This window comes from Meleagris gallopavo, chromosome 30, assembly GCF_905368555.1.
Source record: "Meleagris gallopavo chromosome 30, MGAL_WU_HG_1.1, whole genome shotgun sequence".
Lineage (NCBI taxonomy): Eukaryota > Metazoa > Chordata > Aves > Galliformes > Phasianidae > Meleagris > Meleagris gallopavo.
This window is the reverse complement of record NC_139433.1, coordinates 2,152,539-2,166,306: the sequence shown is the minus strand read 5'-3', so window position 1 is coordinate 2,166,306 and position 13,768 is coordinate 2,152,539. Positions and strand designations below refer to the sequence as shown.

Below are 13,768 nucleotides of genomic sequence, written 5' to 3'. Positions count from 1 at the left end.
CATATGGCAAAGGGGGGAGGGAAGGAGGGACAGCAGGCAGCGCCCCCTCAGCAGCGCCGGGTTTGGGGCTCCCAGCACTTCCCCAGGAGCTGCCTAAAGACAACCGAAGGTCTTTATTCATCTCCTATGTACAAATCTCAGGGCCGCGGCCCAAAGCAGAGCGCGAACGCGGGACAGAGCAGCGGATACATTCAATGCGGCGCCGGGGGGGGGGCGGCCCCAGCTCCGCTCGGGGGTGACGTGGTGCAACGTCTCACACTTTTGGAAAGGGGCGAAGTCCAACAGCGAATCCGTTCCCGTACGCGCAGCAGCCGCCCGGCGCTGAGCCACGCGGGGCTCCTCTCCCCACGGAAGGACCCGCGGCTGCCAACAGGGAGAGAAACCGCAGAGCAGCGGTGGGAAGAGGCGCCGTGAGGCCGCGGTGGGGCCGGGCCCCGCAGCCCCGCGCACGGAATAACGCGTGGACCCATCGGGTTCGCTTTTTCCGCCGTGGTTTTCGTTGCATTATTTCGGTACTGGCCGTACTGAGCCGCCCCGCGCGGAGACCTCGAGAGCGGCCCGCGCCGCGGCTGCTGAGCATCACCGCAGGGCAACGTCCCACCCCGCGGGCTCCGCGACGTCCCCGCAGTGCCAAACCGGAGCTCTGTAGCACCGCTCCGACCCCACCGGCATCGTCCGTCCCGCGGCGCTGACCCCCCCGGCGGCGCCGCTCACCTCCGCGCTCCCTGCGGGCGGAGAAGCGCCGACGCTCAGCACGGCCGCGGGAGGACGGGCGGGTGGGGGACGAAGGGGCGGCCGCAGCGCTGCGGCGGCGGGGTTCGGTGCGGCGCTTCCGGGCTCCGAGGCGAAGGCGGGCGGCACTATGTGTAGAAGATGATCTCTGGGATCTGTCCGTCCTCCACCGAAGTGCCGTTGTTGTTCCCGGCCGCGTAGCAGAAGGTGAAGCAGGTCTTGGCGCCGCTGGTGGGCGATTCGTGGATCACCTTGCGCAGCCCTTTGGTGCCGTAGTGAGAATCGGGGCCCTGCGGGGACGCAGGCGGCTCAGGCGCAGCGCGTGGCTTCGTGCTCCCTTCCTCCCCCTCCGCCCTTGGTGCGGCCCCTCAGCTCTCTCCCCCTCCCCACGTACCTTCAGAGTAGCACACGCCGTGTAGTTGACGTTGGGCAGAACCTCCACGGGCTCCTTGAACATCACACGGAACGTGTTGGAGGAGCCGTCGCAGCTGAAGCCCGTGTCGTTCTGCCCCAGCACCGTGTTACTGTCCGTGTGGATGATCTGCGAGAGACACGACTGCTTTCCATCCGTGTGACGGCCGAGGGCTGCAAGCACGGATCCCTGAGTGCCCCACCGCGCTCCCACCCCACATCCCAGTGGCACCGACACGCAACGCTGCAGCCACGTACCTGTATGTTCACCTGGTAGTCTGTGGGGCCGTGTATGGAGCCGTACAACCCAAAGCCAACGACGAAGATCCGTTTGTTCACTGAGAACCTGCAGGGACAGACAGCCGTGCTCAGAGCGCAGCGCCGCCCCGGTGCGTCGCCGACACATCGCCAACCTGCTGCTCCCCCGCGCCTCGCACCCACGGCTGGAATCCTCTGCTGAGATCCTGACCCGTAAGCTGGCTGTGCTAACGGCCCCGCGCTCATTTTGTTTCATGTGGGGAAAGCAGAGCCGCGCCGCCCCACCGCTGAGCCCCACAGCCCACCGAGTCGTGGGGCTGCAGGACGCTGCCAGCACTCGGGCCAGTGCCAGCAGCAGCTCCCAGTGCTGCCAAGTGCCAGGAGGAGAGCTGCTCCGAGAACCCACCGCACACAGCTGTGCTCCCGTTTACCCAGGAAAGGGGAATTGGAGCAAATTGCTCCAGAGCGCAGGAAGGCCCAGGCCCTCAGTGCAGCACAGCAGGCTTCTCTCGGCCCAGCACAGGGCTGGAAGGACACAGGGGCAGTGCTGGGCTGGAAGGACACACGCCTGCCCCGCTGCTGTGCCCCAGCCTGGAGCACCGGGTGCCCGTTGGCTGCACCGGGTCCAGCCGTGTCTCAGAGCAGCGCCACGCACAGCTCACCCAGCTGCACCACCCACCCAGGAGGCAGCGGTGAAAAGGTGCTGTGCCTGCAGGACTGCGCCAGCGCCAAGTTCTCTGCCCTACACCCAGTGCCACCCCGCAGCACCACGGCTTCCCGGCCGCCTCCCACCCGCTCCAGCCGCAGCCCAGCACGGCTGCACACGGCTGCTCCTCCCCCGGCCCGGCCCTGCGCCGTCAGCAGCAAAGCGGGCGGCAAAGCCCCTCATCCACCCCTCGGCAATCAGCAGCACCGCTGAGCCGCGGCTGTGCGCCAGGAGCCGAGCGCCTCGCTGCCCTGCGGCTACAGGAGCCGTCCCGTCCCGTCCCGGCAGCGCAGAGGACGCAGCTCCGGCACTCAGGAGCAAGCAGCAGCCTGCAGCCGCACGCACAGCAGAAGGCGGCTGCTCTCCCCCGCGGCCGGCAGCAGGGCCTGGCACGCTGCCCTGCGGGCGTGGGGAGGAAAGCTCGGGAAACACGAATCTATCGGCAGCAGAACGAGCAGAGAAGCTGACCTTATCCTGTCACTAGTCCCACTGTACCCCCAGCGGCTCTCCACCTGCTGGAATCGGCTGATGCTGCACTCCTTCCCCCGCAGGCAGCAGCGCGGCCGGTCGATGAACTCCACGCGCGGTTTGGGGTTCACGGTGAAGTGCAGGAACAGGCTGACCACCTCACGGTCCGTCAGGATCCCCGACTGGGCCGGCCCTGCAGGGAGCACGGAGCAGCGCCGTGAGCTCAGGGCCGCCAGCACACGGCGCTGGGAAACACGGCGTCGCTGCTGCAGGGCTGTGAGCTCTGATGGAACGGCAGCACCTCTGCGCTGCGCCTGGAGAAGAGCAGCTGTGGCAACAGCTCCCCGTGCCTTCATAAGGGAAGCGGGGAGAAATCAGTGCCGCAGCTCCTCCAGCAGTAGCTGCTCTGCATTTCTGTGAGCAGAGAGGCTCCATAAAAGCACCGCTGTGGGCTGGAGATGTGGGATGCAGGAGCGGACTGTGGGCCAACATGAGCTGCATGGACCAGAGGAACGGGCGGAGGCACAGAGCTGATGGAGGAATGAGTGCGAGGAGATTTTGCTTAGCAAAAATTAACCATCGTTAATCACATCTGAAATGACCCCATGCAGCACACAGCACTGCTGGGAGGAGAGCTGGGGGGTCCCCTCCCTGACCTCTGCTGTGATCTGCTGGAAGAGCCAGAGCCACTGGGTGCTGCAGACATGGCTGGGGGGGGGGGGGTAACTCACTGCACCTCCACTTGGGTTCAGCGTTGTGGAGTTTTTTTTGCTCATCTTTTGGGCTAAAGAGGATGGAAAAAGCTTGCAGGGTTTCTCAGAGAGGAGGAATGCTCTGGGACAGACTCAGCACCACCGGCCCTCCTGCTGGAGGAACGCTGACAGCCCTCCTGGGGGCTGAGCTCTGCGTGGCACCGGCTGGACGAGGCCAGCAGTGAACAGAAGGGAGCCTGGAGCACAGCATGGGACAGGCAGGCACGAGCCCCAGCTCACCTGGCAGAGTGCTGACACCCCTACACGGATCAAAGGGGGAAGGGGGGGAGGAGGAACAAGAGGACAAGCACAGTAATTTAAGCCAAAGATAACAGAATAACCTCCGGTTCAAATTAACAATGAGTGCAATGCTGTGTACTCAGCCCCGGAAGCGCAGGCAGAGCACAGGCGGGACGGTTACCTGCTGCAAACTCCTCAATCGTCATCAGTGGGAAGCGGATGAGTGCCAGTGCTTTGCCCAGCACCTTCCTCTTGTTCTCAGGCACCACCTGCAGCTGCTGCCTCTGACACTCAGCCTCCGACCAGCGAACCACGGCTCCGAACAAACGAACCTCACGGATGCCCAGCGTGTCCCGCTCCAGCACTGCCACCAGCGTGTCTGCAGGGCACACAGGGCACAGTCAGCACTGCCCCTTGGTTCTGTGCGTTGATTGCAGCAGGAGGAGCTGCAGTGTAACCCCGTGTGGTGTAAAAGCCCCGTGCCTTACAGCCCTGTATGCCACCCTGTCAGAAGGAAGGTTGACAACCGAGCATCGGTGCCTATGAGCAGCGCACAGCGAGCTGGGCTGCTGTGTAGGATAATTAAAAGAACCAGTTCTTGCTTCTAAAACACAACACTTCTGTAACTCCAGTCTGATGAAGGCTGGGGAATGCTGCCAGCTCAGCAGGGGAAGGCATGCTAGGCCCAGCCCAAACCTGCCAGCAGCAGCACAGGATGCAGCCGTTGTGTCACGCCCGCAAAAATTCAGCTGCACCAAAGCAAGCGGCTCCAATGCATTTCTGCCAGCGAGCTCCTCTGCAGCCACTTCGTGCAATCTCCCTCGGCAGATTGACCCAGAACAGATGGGAAGCCCAGGTGTAAATGGGCAGGAACCGCAGTGCGTGGGCAGCCCGCAGGGGAGGGACACGTGCTCACCAAGGTCGATGTCAGTGAAGCCCTCGGCGTTGATGGCATCTGATGTGTTCTTGTCTATGTTCTCCAGGCACAGGCTGGCCAGCTGAGGCTCATCAAACAGCCTCGCCTGGTCACGAAGAAGCAATCATTAACACACAGGGCTCTTTACAAGTTGATGCCAAGCACTGGCACTCCTCCCCTCCCCACAGCCCATCCTCATTGGCGCTGCCGTGCCTGACCACAGCGGTCTTTCAGGCATTTAAGACAGCGAGGCAAAGGTCAGAACACAGATCTGCACAGGGCACGGCTCTGTTCCAGCTGTGCACGTCTCCAGGCACACATTTCCTCTGACACACAGCACCACGCTGACCACCCAGCTGAACGAGGCTGATTTTATCGCATGGTTTTTGTTCTTTGGAGGTGGCTTTGCAGGACGGCTCCACTTGCTGTAAGGATGCACAGAGGTGACTCTTGTGCAGGAATGCAGACACTGTGCAGCAGCAGAACACCCCAATGTGTGCTGTGCTCCATCCTGCTGAGGGGGAACTGCTCCACCTCACACCTGATGCCACAGAGTGCTGTGATTCCACCTCACTGCCACCACTGAGGTCCACCTGCCTGCCCCACGTGTGGCTGCAGGGCTCAGGAAGGGCCACCTTCAGCACAGGGACTGCTGTGCAAAGAGCCAACGCTGTGCTCACTGCTCTCGTGGATCAGGGAACTGCCAGCAGTGCTCACTTGCTGCCCTGGCATCCAGGGGTGCTGATATCCCACACAGCTCTCCCCTGTAACTTCCTTGTTGATCTGCACGTGACATCTGCATGCACTTTTGGCACAAGAGAGCACTGTTGATCACTCACTGTGAGCACCAGGAAAGCTGTTATGCCACGCATTTCTGGCAGGGATTGGTGGCTGCCTGAAATGCTGTGTCAGAGCTGCTGGAGCAGCAGCACTCAGCAGGGACACAACCACAGAGCTGTGGGGTCTCAGGCTCCACCAGCTGCCTGCAGCCCTACGAGTGCTGGGAATCATTGTGCACTCAGATCTCAGGTCTTTAATTGACAGATTTGTTGCAGTAGAAGCAGGAAATAAAGGTGGCTTTCCACACGAAGGAGCAGATCTGGCTGTCTCCTGGTAACTGGCTCCAGACAAGGCCCTCGTGCAGCCTAACGCTGAGACGGGGGCATCTCCAACAATCCCACCCCCCAGCTTTTTGAAAACTTGGTGTGCTGCCACAGCAAGCAAACTACATAGGAATCACAGTGATAATTGTGGGTTTGCTGTGAACTAACTCCACAGCACAAAAGGAAGCAGGGAAGCCTGTTCTCCATCCAGCACCAGCAGTGTCTGAAAACCCAGGACACCTCCTTTTGCTGAAGGACCTTTGAGACTTGGAAAGAAGTCACCACAGCCCTACATGCTGCCTTGCCAAAGCTGCCAGGGTGGCAGATACTCCCCAGGCCACCAGAGCCCAGCAGGGAGATGTGCCACCAGAAGTTCCCATTTCCAGCTTCCACAAGTTGAGGGACAGCACACAGCGTCTCTCCACAGTTGGGGTCTGCAGGGAAGATCTCTGCTTTTGGATAACAGCTCCTGATCTCTCAGATTCTGGGCTGCTGAACCTGAAGAGCACAACTACTACAGCCAGGGAGGTACAAGGATGCTGCTGGGAAGTAGATGGGAACGCAGCCTTGGCTGCCATCACCCCTGCAAGGACCCTAAGACCTCTGCCCTGAACCACCTGCTGTCCTCTGCTGCTCCTTACACAAACCTGCTCAGCACCGTGCTGCTGTGAGGAAGGCTGCAAAGCACACCGACACAGAACAGCTTTCTTGGAGATGATAACACTCACAAAACTTGTTCTGCTGTTCCAATGGATTCGTGCCAATAGTGGCAACCTCACCTGTGTTAGCAGCATGAAGGCGTTGTCTGCCCGGAGGTTCTTCTTCAGGAACTCCACACAGTGAGCTTCCAGGGCTGGGACTGCGTACTTTTTAGCTGTGTAAAGGGTTGTCATAACAGTTTCTGGTCCGATCTGAACTTCATCTGAATAAAGAAACCTGAAAGCAGGCAGACAAGCATCGCTCAGCGAGGTAACAAAGAACACCCCTGCAATTCATTAAAGCCATTCTGTGTCTCTGCCTACCATCCTGGAGCTCCCCTGTTCTTGAGGGATGTGGGGAAGGACAGGATGCAGAAGCAGAGGGAAGATGGAGAGGGTGACCCCAGACAAGGAAAATGGTCATTGGGGTTGAACTGATCAATCCTGGCAGGGAACAGCCCGATTTTGCCTCCCTTTTGATATTCTAGCCTCACCAAGCCTTAAAGGCAGATGGTAACTCTGTGCTCCAGAGACACAACGCGCTGCTGGGAGCCATGTGCCAGCTGAGGGGATTCCCCATGTGCCTGTGTCTGAGCTGATGTGAGCCCAAGGCAGGGGGCTGTGGGGCTGTTATTTCTGGCCCTTCGTCCTGTGGAGATCGATTCTCAAATCTTCTAGGATAGCACAGTCCCAACCTAAGCACTTTTTGAAGGTAAAGTGAGAAGTGTGCCAAAGCTAAATATAGGTATTGTTCCTAATGGGGAGCAAGTAGGGAATGTGTCAGGAGCATCAGAATGGAAAGCCCAGAACTCAGTGACAGAAACCCTACAGAGATGAGGCAGTGACATCCCAGCGTGCACTCAGGGCTGCTGCACTGCATACAGCACCAGCTGAGCTCAAAGCCATTGCGAATGGGATGTCACAGCTCCTTCCTCCTCCTCCTCTCGGCACACAGACCAACAACACAGGCTGGGAAGGTGAAGCAGCAGGAAGGTGTGCTTATTTAATGGCTGCTACTCCTCAAGATGAAGTCAGGCAGATATTTCTGGGCATCAGCTAGACCAGATGTTACCCAGAAAAAGAGGGATTTAGCAGCAGCGTTTAAAGCCCTCAGATGGATTGGCAGAGAGGTTTGTTTAGAAACGTACGACCTCCACTTCACAGAACGGTTCACTGCTTTCGTTGGAAGCACTCCTCTCTACAATCAATCGGGTCATCCCGCTGTGACGTGCATTAGCAGCTTACTTCAGCAGGGCCAGGAAGGCAGCAGGCTCCACGTCGGGCAGCTCGATCTCCGTGGAAGTTGTGGCCATCCCACCATTGAACATGGCATCGAAGACGGCGCTGCCCACGGCCAGCACAAACCTAAAACCACAAAACAAACCAAAAAGCTGATGTTAACCCAAGCCCGTATGCACAGAAAGCCCGGCTGGCTGCTGGTCCCCAGAGGCTCCCCCAGGGAGGAGAGCTGCTCACAGCATCACATGTTTCGCAAGGGAAGGGAGAGTCACAGTTTTCTTTCATTTAATGAGAAAACACCGACGTTGCAAACAACCTGACCCCGAGCCCCGCACACAGCATCCCAATGGTTCACAAGGTTTTGTGCATCGTGGAGCAGAACACGTGCAGCTGCTCTACGCAGCCCTGAAAGTCGGAAGCAAGCATTCCCACAAACCAGGTTTGATGCTGAAAGGAATCCGGTGTGAACACAGTGCCATCCCTCACCAACGACTGCCAGCTCCTGCTCCAGGGGCAGACGCAGAGCTGGGCTGCCCAGGGCTGGCTGGGCACTTTAAAGCACTGCCAAGCACCTCTGAGAGCTTCCACCGCCGGAAACCCAGAGATGGGCATCCCCAGGGAAGCACCCGGGTCCTGGTGGCCATGCCCTGAAGCCTCTCCCCAAAGCCAAGTCCTTGAGCAGCCCCTGCCCGGCCACCAGCCGTGGGAAAACAAAGACTCCAACTGCTTCTCTGACCCATGAGGGAAAGGAAGAAGCAGAGGGAAAGCACAGCAGCAGAGCTGGGTGCACGCTTCGATGGAGAGAGGTATCAACAACTGCGGGCAGAAGGCGGTACGTGACGGAAGGCACGAGGCACGGCGCTCCGGTCTCGGGCTCCCAGGAACTCCATTGCCACCAGGGAGCTCTGGTTGGAGTTTACTGCACTAGGAAGTGACACAGCAGCTTTTTTTCCTCCTCAATTTACATCCAATTTTTTGTTTGGTCCCTTTCTGCTCTCCCCGCCGTGCAGAGGGCTCCCACACATGCAGTGCTGTGCGGGTGCCAGGCGGCATTGCTTCTGTTGGGAAGGAGAGCTGGGGACAAAGCGTGGCGGGTAGAAAAGCACAACAGGCACGTGTGGATTTCCATCCAGCAGTTCTGAAGGAAAATGGCCAGAACAAGCAAGGAACCTTGCTCACAACGCCCGGAGTGCCAGATGAAACAGAAATCCTTTGTGCGGAAGCAGGGACGGTGGTGAGACAGTTGCAGGCATGACTTTCTACTAACAATTAACATAAACTAATTGCACTCTAGGTTTGTCGTTCTCATAGGCAGCAGAGAGCTGTCAGCAGTGATCTAAAGGGGAGTTTGTATGAAAGAAGCTCTGCAATCTCTGCTCCCATTCCACTCGTGGACAGGTCAGTCCAATTGGTTTCACACTGCTGAACCCGAATGGGTCGGTGCCAGAAAGACACACAGCGCTCCGAACTCTGCAAGATCAGAGATTTGTAAGTTTCCTCAAAGCATGAAAGGGACACGAGGTAAGAAAGTCCCTCTCTTCATGGCATCTCTTTCACCTTGGTAAGAATGAGCACCCACCTCAGCTCTGTGCCCACAGCTCTGCTCCCTCCCTCAGCACCACGGTGATACAGACAACAGAACACTCCAGAGCCACGACTACCCCAGCGCTGCAGAGAAATCCCAAAATATCCATTTCTGAAGAGCTGACACAGGAACAGAGCAGCACGTGACAGACGTGTCACTAAGCTCTATGCAATCCCTGAGTGGGATGTCACGGCGTGGCATGCTCTGTTCTGCCTTCACCACTCAGGGAACATGAGGGATCGCAGAGCAATTGAGCAGCGTTTCACTTTGGGGCTGTTTTTTTTTTTTCCCCCTCCTTCAGCTTCACTTCTTTTCCACTTACCTAAGTGGGCCCCTGCCCACCTAGCGAGCCTAGTTCTCAGGGCAGGAGTGAGCAGATTCAAACACTAATTAAGCTCCAAATTAGAGAAGTGCAGAGCTGCTCCAGCTGGCCCAGAACAAGCTTGCTTTGCACAGACAGGGAGGAAAAAGGGAAACCTGAAGGAGAAAATTCTAGGTGCACGAGCACATATGACGAAAGGGGCAGCCTGAAAGCCTTCCCCAGCCCCAAAAAGACAGATCCTGCCCTCAAAGCAAAAGTGTTTGCACACCTGAGCAAAGCGTGAGGTGCTTCCAGCAGCGCTGGGCAGTGAAACGCATCAATTCCCAGTTAGAAGTCAAAGGAGCTGCCCCGAGAAGCAGCTGCACAGCCATCAGCATCATGCAGTGGGGGACAATCCCCTCTTCTCAGCATTAATGCTACCAGACAGGTCACCCCCTGCCCGGGGAACGTCCTCCTTCACAACCACAGGTTTGTTTCTCCAGATGTTCAGCTCTACCTACTTTTAAACCCCAATTTCTCCCATGGCTGCTCCCATCAACCCTCTGCACCACCAGGAATGCTGCTCCTAGCAGACAACTGCAGGGTGAGCTGCCCTGATCCTCGCCTATGGGTTGGGGTGGGGGTCCCTAGAGAGCCCCCCCAGAGCAGGGGGCAGTTCTGGGTGTGAGGGGGCAGTTCTGAGGGTTAAGGATCAATTCATTCAGAGGTAAAGGGTGGTTTGGGGGGCGAGGGTGGTCTGGAGGGATATGGGCAGCTTGGGGACAACAGGGACAGCTAGGGGGGTGTGAGAGGGTGACCCCTCCCCTCACCAAATGGGACTGAATCCAACCCCACCCCAAAAGCAGGCTGTACCCCACAGGCCCTGCCCTCCCCCACTCAGCTGGGACTCCCTCAGGGCCTCATACCCTCAGACCCAGCTTAGCCCAGGCCAGGGGCACCCCCAGGGTCTACCCATAGCCCACCCTACATTCACAGAACCCACACAATCCCCCTCCCCAAACCACATTGTGCCCCCCAGGCCTTCATCCCGCCCCATACCGCTCTGGGACCCTTCAGAGCCACACATCCCCCAGCCCCACCTCAGTTCCCCCAAACCACGCTGGGACACCAGGGTCTCCCTCAGGACCTCCCATCCCCCAGCCCCAGCACGGCCCAGTCCTGGTGGTCTACGTAAGGCTCTCCCCAAACCTCAAGGGCCTATCGCAGCCATCCCATCACCTTCACAACCTAAACATGGCTCTCCCCACTTCACCTACATCCCCCCAAGGCCTATACATGGCTCTTCCCACATTCCCCCCCCAAGAGTCCCCCCGGGGGCCTACATATGGCTCTCCCCTCACTTTCACACCCTAACCATGACTCTCCCCCTCTTCCCACCCTCCCCACTCCCCCCCATATCTCCCCTAGAGCCTACTCACGGGTCCCCCCCTCACCTTCAGACCCTACACATGGCTCTCTCCACATCCTACTCCCCTCCCCATCCCCTCTATGACCCCCCCCAGGGACTACCCTCAGCTCTCCCCTCACCTTCAGATTCTAAACACTCCTCACAGAGAGATTCAGGTCCTAAGCTCTCTTCATACTCCATTTTCCCCCAGAGCCCTCCTCATCTCTCCAGGGCCTACCCACAGCTTTCCCCTCACCATCACACCCTAAACAGGGCTCTCCCCATCCCTTCTATGTCCCCCCCCATCCCTACCCATGGCTCTCCCCACATCCCAGCCCCCCCCCCCCAACCCCTCGAATCTACCCATGGCTCTCCCCTCACCTTCACACCCTAACCATTGCTCTCCCCATTCCCCCTACACCCCCCATCCCTACCCACAGCTCTCCCCACATCCCAGCACCCCCAATTCCTTCCCACTGCCCCTAGAACCTACACATGGCTCTTCCTTCACCTTCACACCCTAAGCAGGGCTCTCCCGACTCTCCCACTCCCCTCCCCATCCTCCCTACATCTCCCCCACGGCTCTCCCCACATCCCAGCCCCCCCAGTCTCTTCCCACTACCCGTAGAACCTACGCATGGCTCTCCTTCACCTTCAGACCCTAAACAGGGCTCTTCCCCACCACCTCACTCTCCTCCCCATCCCTACCCATGGCTCTCCCCACATCCCAGCCCCCCCAATCCCTCCCCACACAACCCACCCACGGCTTTCCCCTCACCATCACACCCTAAACATGGCTCTCCCCATCCCCTCTATGTCTCCCCCAGGGCCTATCCATGGCCCTTACCTCCACAACCTAACCATGGCTCTCCCCATTCCCCCTACATCCCCCCCATCCCTACCCACAGCTCTCCCCACATCCCAGCACCCCCAATTCCTTCCCACTGCCCCTAGAACCTACACATGGCTCTTCCTTCACCTTCACACCCTAAACAGGGCTCTCCCGACTCTCCCACTCCCCTCCCCATCCTCCCTATATCTCCCCCACGGCTCTCCCCACATCCCAGCCCCCCCAATCCCTTCCCACTACCGCTAGAACCTACACACGGCTCTTCCCTTCCCTTCAGACCCTAACCACGGCTCTCTCCACCACCTCACTCACACCTCCCCATCCCTACCCATGGCTCTCCCCACATCCCAGCCCCCCCAATCCCTCCCTACTGCCCCTAGAACCCACCCATGGCTCTCCCTTCACCGTCACACTCTAAACAGGGCTCTCCCCATCCCCCCTACATCCCTCCCATCCCTACCCATGGCTCTCCCCACATCCCAGCCCCCCCCCAATCCCTCCCTACTGCCCCTAGAACCTACCCATGGCTCTCCCTTCACCGTCACACTCTAAACAGGGCTCTCCCCATCCCCCCTACACCCCTCCCATCCCTACCCATGGCTCTCCCCACATCCCAGCCCCCCCCAATCCCTCCCACAACCCCTAGAACCCACCCACGGCTTTCCCCTCACCATCACACCCTAAACATGGCTCTCCCCATCCCCTCTATGTCCCCCCCAGGCCCACCCACGGCCCTTACCTCCACAACCAAACAGCGGCTCCCCCCCCCCCAATACCTTCCTATGTCTCTTCCCCCCCCCCCCCCACCTGTGTGCCGGGATGCGCTGCGTCCCTCGGCCTTTCCCCACCAGGAAGTGCACGTCGCTCAACACCTCGTTGTTAAACAGAAAAGCGAATCGTTCCTGCACCGTGGGTTTGGTCGCCTGCCAGTTGTACACCGGTTCCCTCTGCAGCCCTCCGCCCGGGCCGCCCGCCGGGGCCGCCCCCACTCCCGGGCCTCCTCCTCCTCCTCCTCCTCCTCCTCCTCCAACCGCCGGATTGTTCGCCCCGCACTGATTGTAAGTGAGCCCCGGAGGGGACGAAGGTGTTCCGTCAGCAGTTGCGGCGCAGGCAGCTCCGTTGCCCGGGGGAGGCGGCGGGGGTTGCGGGCAGGATGAGGACAGACCCCCGGGGCCGCTCCCGCCGGCCGCCATCTTGTGCGGAGCGCGGCGCGGCGCGGGGCGGCGCTGCAACAGCAGCAGAACCACGAGCGGCGGGCGGGACACGGCGGCGGGAGGGAGCGGGAGCGGGGAGGCGGGGGATGGGGGGGTGATGGTGGTGGTGGTGGTGGGGCGGGGGGCGATGCACAGAGCCGGGCAGCAGCGCGGCATGGAGGGAGGGAGGGTGGGTGGGGAGGGGATGGGGTGAGGGGAGGGTGGAGGGAGGAGGGGGCGGGGCTAAAGGTGAGGGGGAGGGAGGGGGTGTGAGGGGAGGGGGTGGGTCTGAGGTGTGTGGGCAGATCTGAGGGGAAAGGGGCAGATTTGAGTTGCGGATGTGAGGGGAGAGGAGAGGAGCAGATCTGAGGTGTGTGGGCAGATATGGGAGGGGAGGGGGGCAGATCTGAGAGGAAAGGGGCGGATTTGAGGGGTGTGAGGGCAGCTCTGAGTGGAGTGGGGCAGATGGGGGGGGGCAGATCTGAGGGATGTGAGGGCAGATATGAGAGGAGAGGGGCAGATTTGAGGGGAAAGGGGCAGATTTGAGTTGCAGATGTGAGGGGAGGGGGCAGTTCTGAGGTGTGTGAGCAGATGTGAGAAGTAAGGGGCAGATTTGAGAGAAAAGGGGCAGATATGAGAGGAGAGAGGCAGTTCTGAGGGATGTGAGGGGCAGATTTGAGAGGAGAAGGGGCAGTTTTGAGGGACAGATGTGAGGTGTCTGGGCAGATGTGAGGGGAGGGGGGCAGTTCTGAGGGATGTGAGGGGCAGATATAGGGGAAAGGGGCAGTTCTGAGAGGAGAGAGGCAGATATGGGAGAGGAAAGGGGCAGATATGAGGAGCGTGAGGACAGTTCTGAGTGAAGAGGGGTAGATGTGAGGGGGCAGATCTGAGGGATGTGAGGGGCAGAT

The 13,768-nt window shown here is 59.6% G+C and overlaps 1 protein-coding gene across 4 annotated transcripts; it reads right to left on the bottom strand.

Annotated features, from left to right (window-relative positions):
* Positions 1 to 90: 90 nt before the first annotated feature.
* On the bottom strand, positions 91 to 13,040 carry BTBD2 (BTB domain containing 2). 4 transcript variants are annotated; one of them, XM_085211985.1, is made up of 9 exons: positions 12,475 to 13,040; positions 7,530 to 7,649; positions 6,366 to 6,522; positions 4,484 to 4,589; positions 3,749 to 3,946; positions 2,576 to 2,768; positions 1,402 to 1,489; positions 1,127 to 1,273; positions 91 to 1,022 (listed from the first exon to the last, which is right to left on the bottom strand). In XM_085211985.1, exons 1-9 carry the CDS (start codon positions 13,035 to 13,037, stop codon positions 861 to 863), a joined length of 1,734 nt encoding a protein of 577 aa, XP_085068111.1. In that variant the 5' UTR covers positions 13,038 to 13,040; the 3' UTR covers positions 91 to 860. The 4 variants fall into 4 exon arrangements, 2 of the variants coding, with proteins under 2 accessions (XP_085068111.1, XP_085068112.1); XM_085211986.1 differs by having other exon boundaries at positions 1,127 to 1,317; positions 2,620 to 2,768; XR_014880199.1 differs by having other exon boundaries at positions 877 to 1,022; positions 1,127 to 1,317.
* Positions 13,041 to 13,768: the final 728 nt, after the last annotated feature.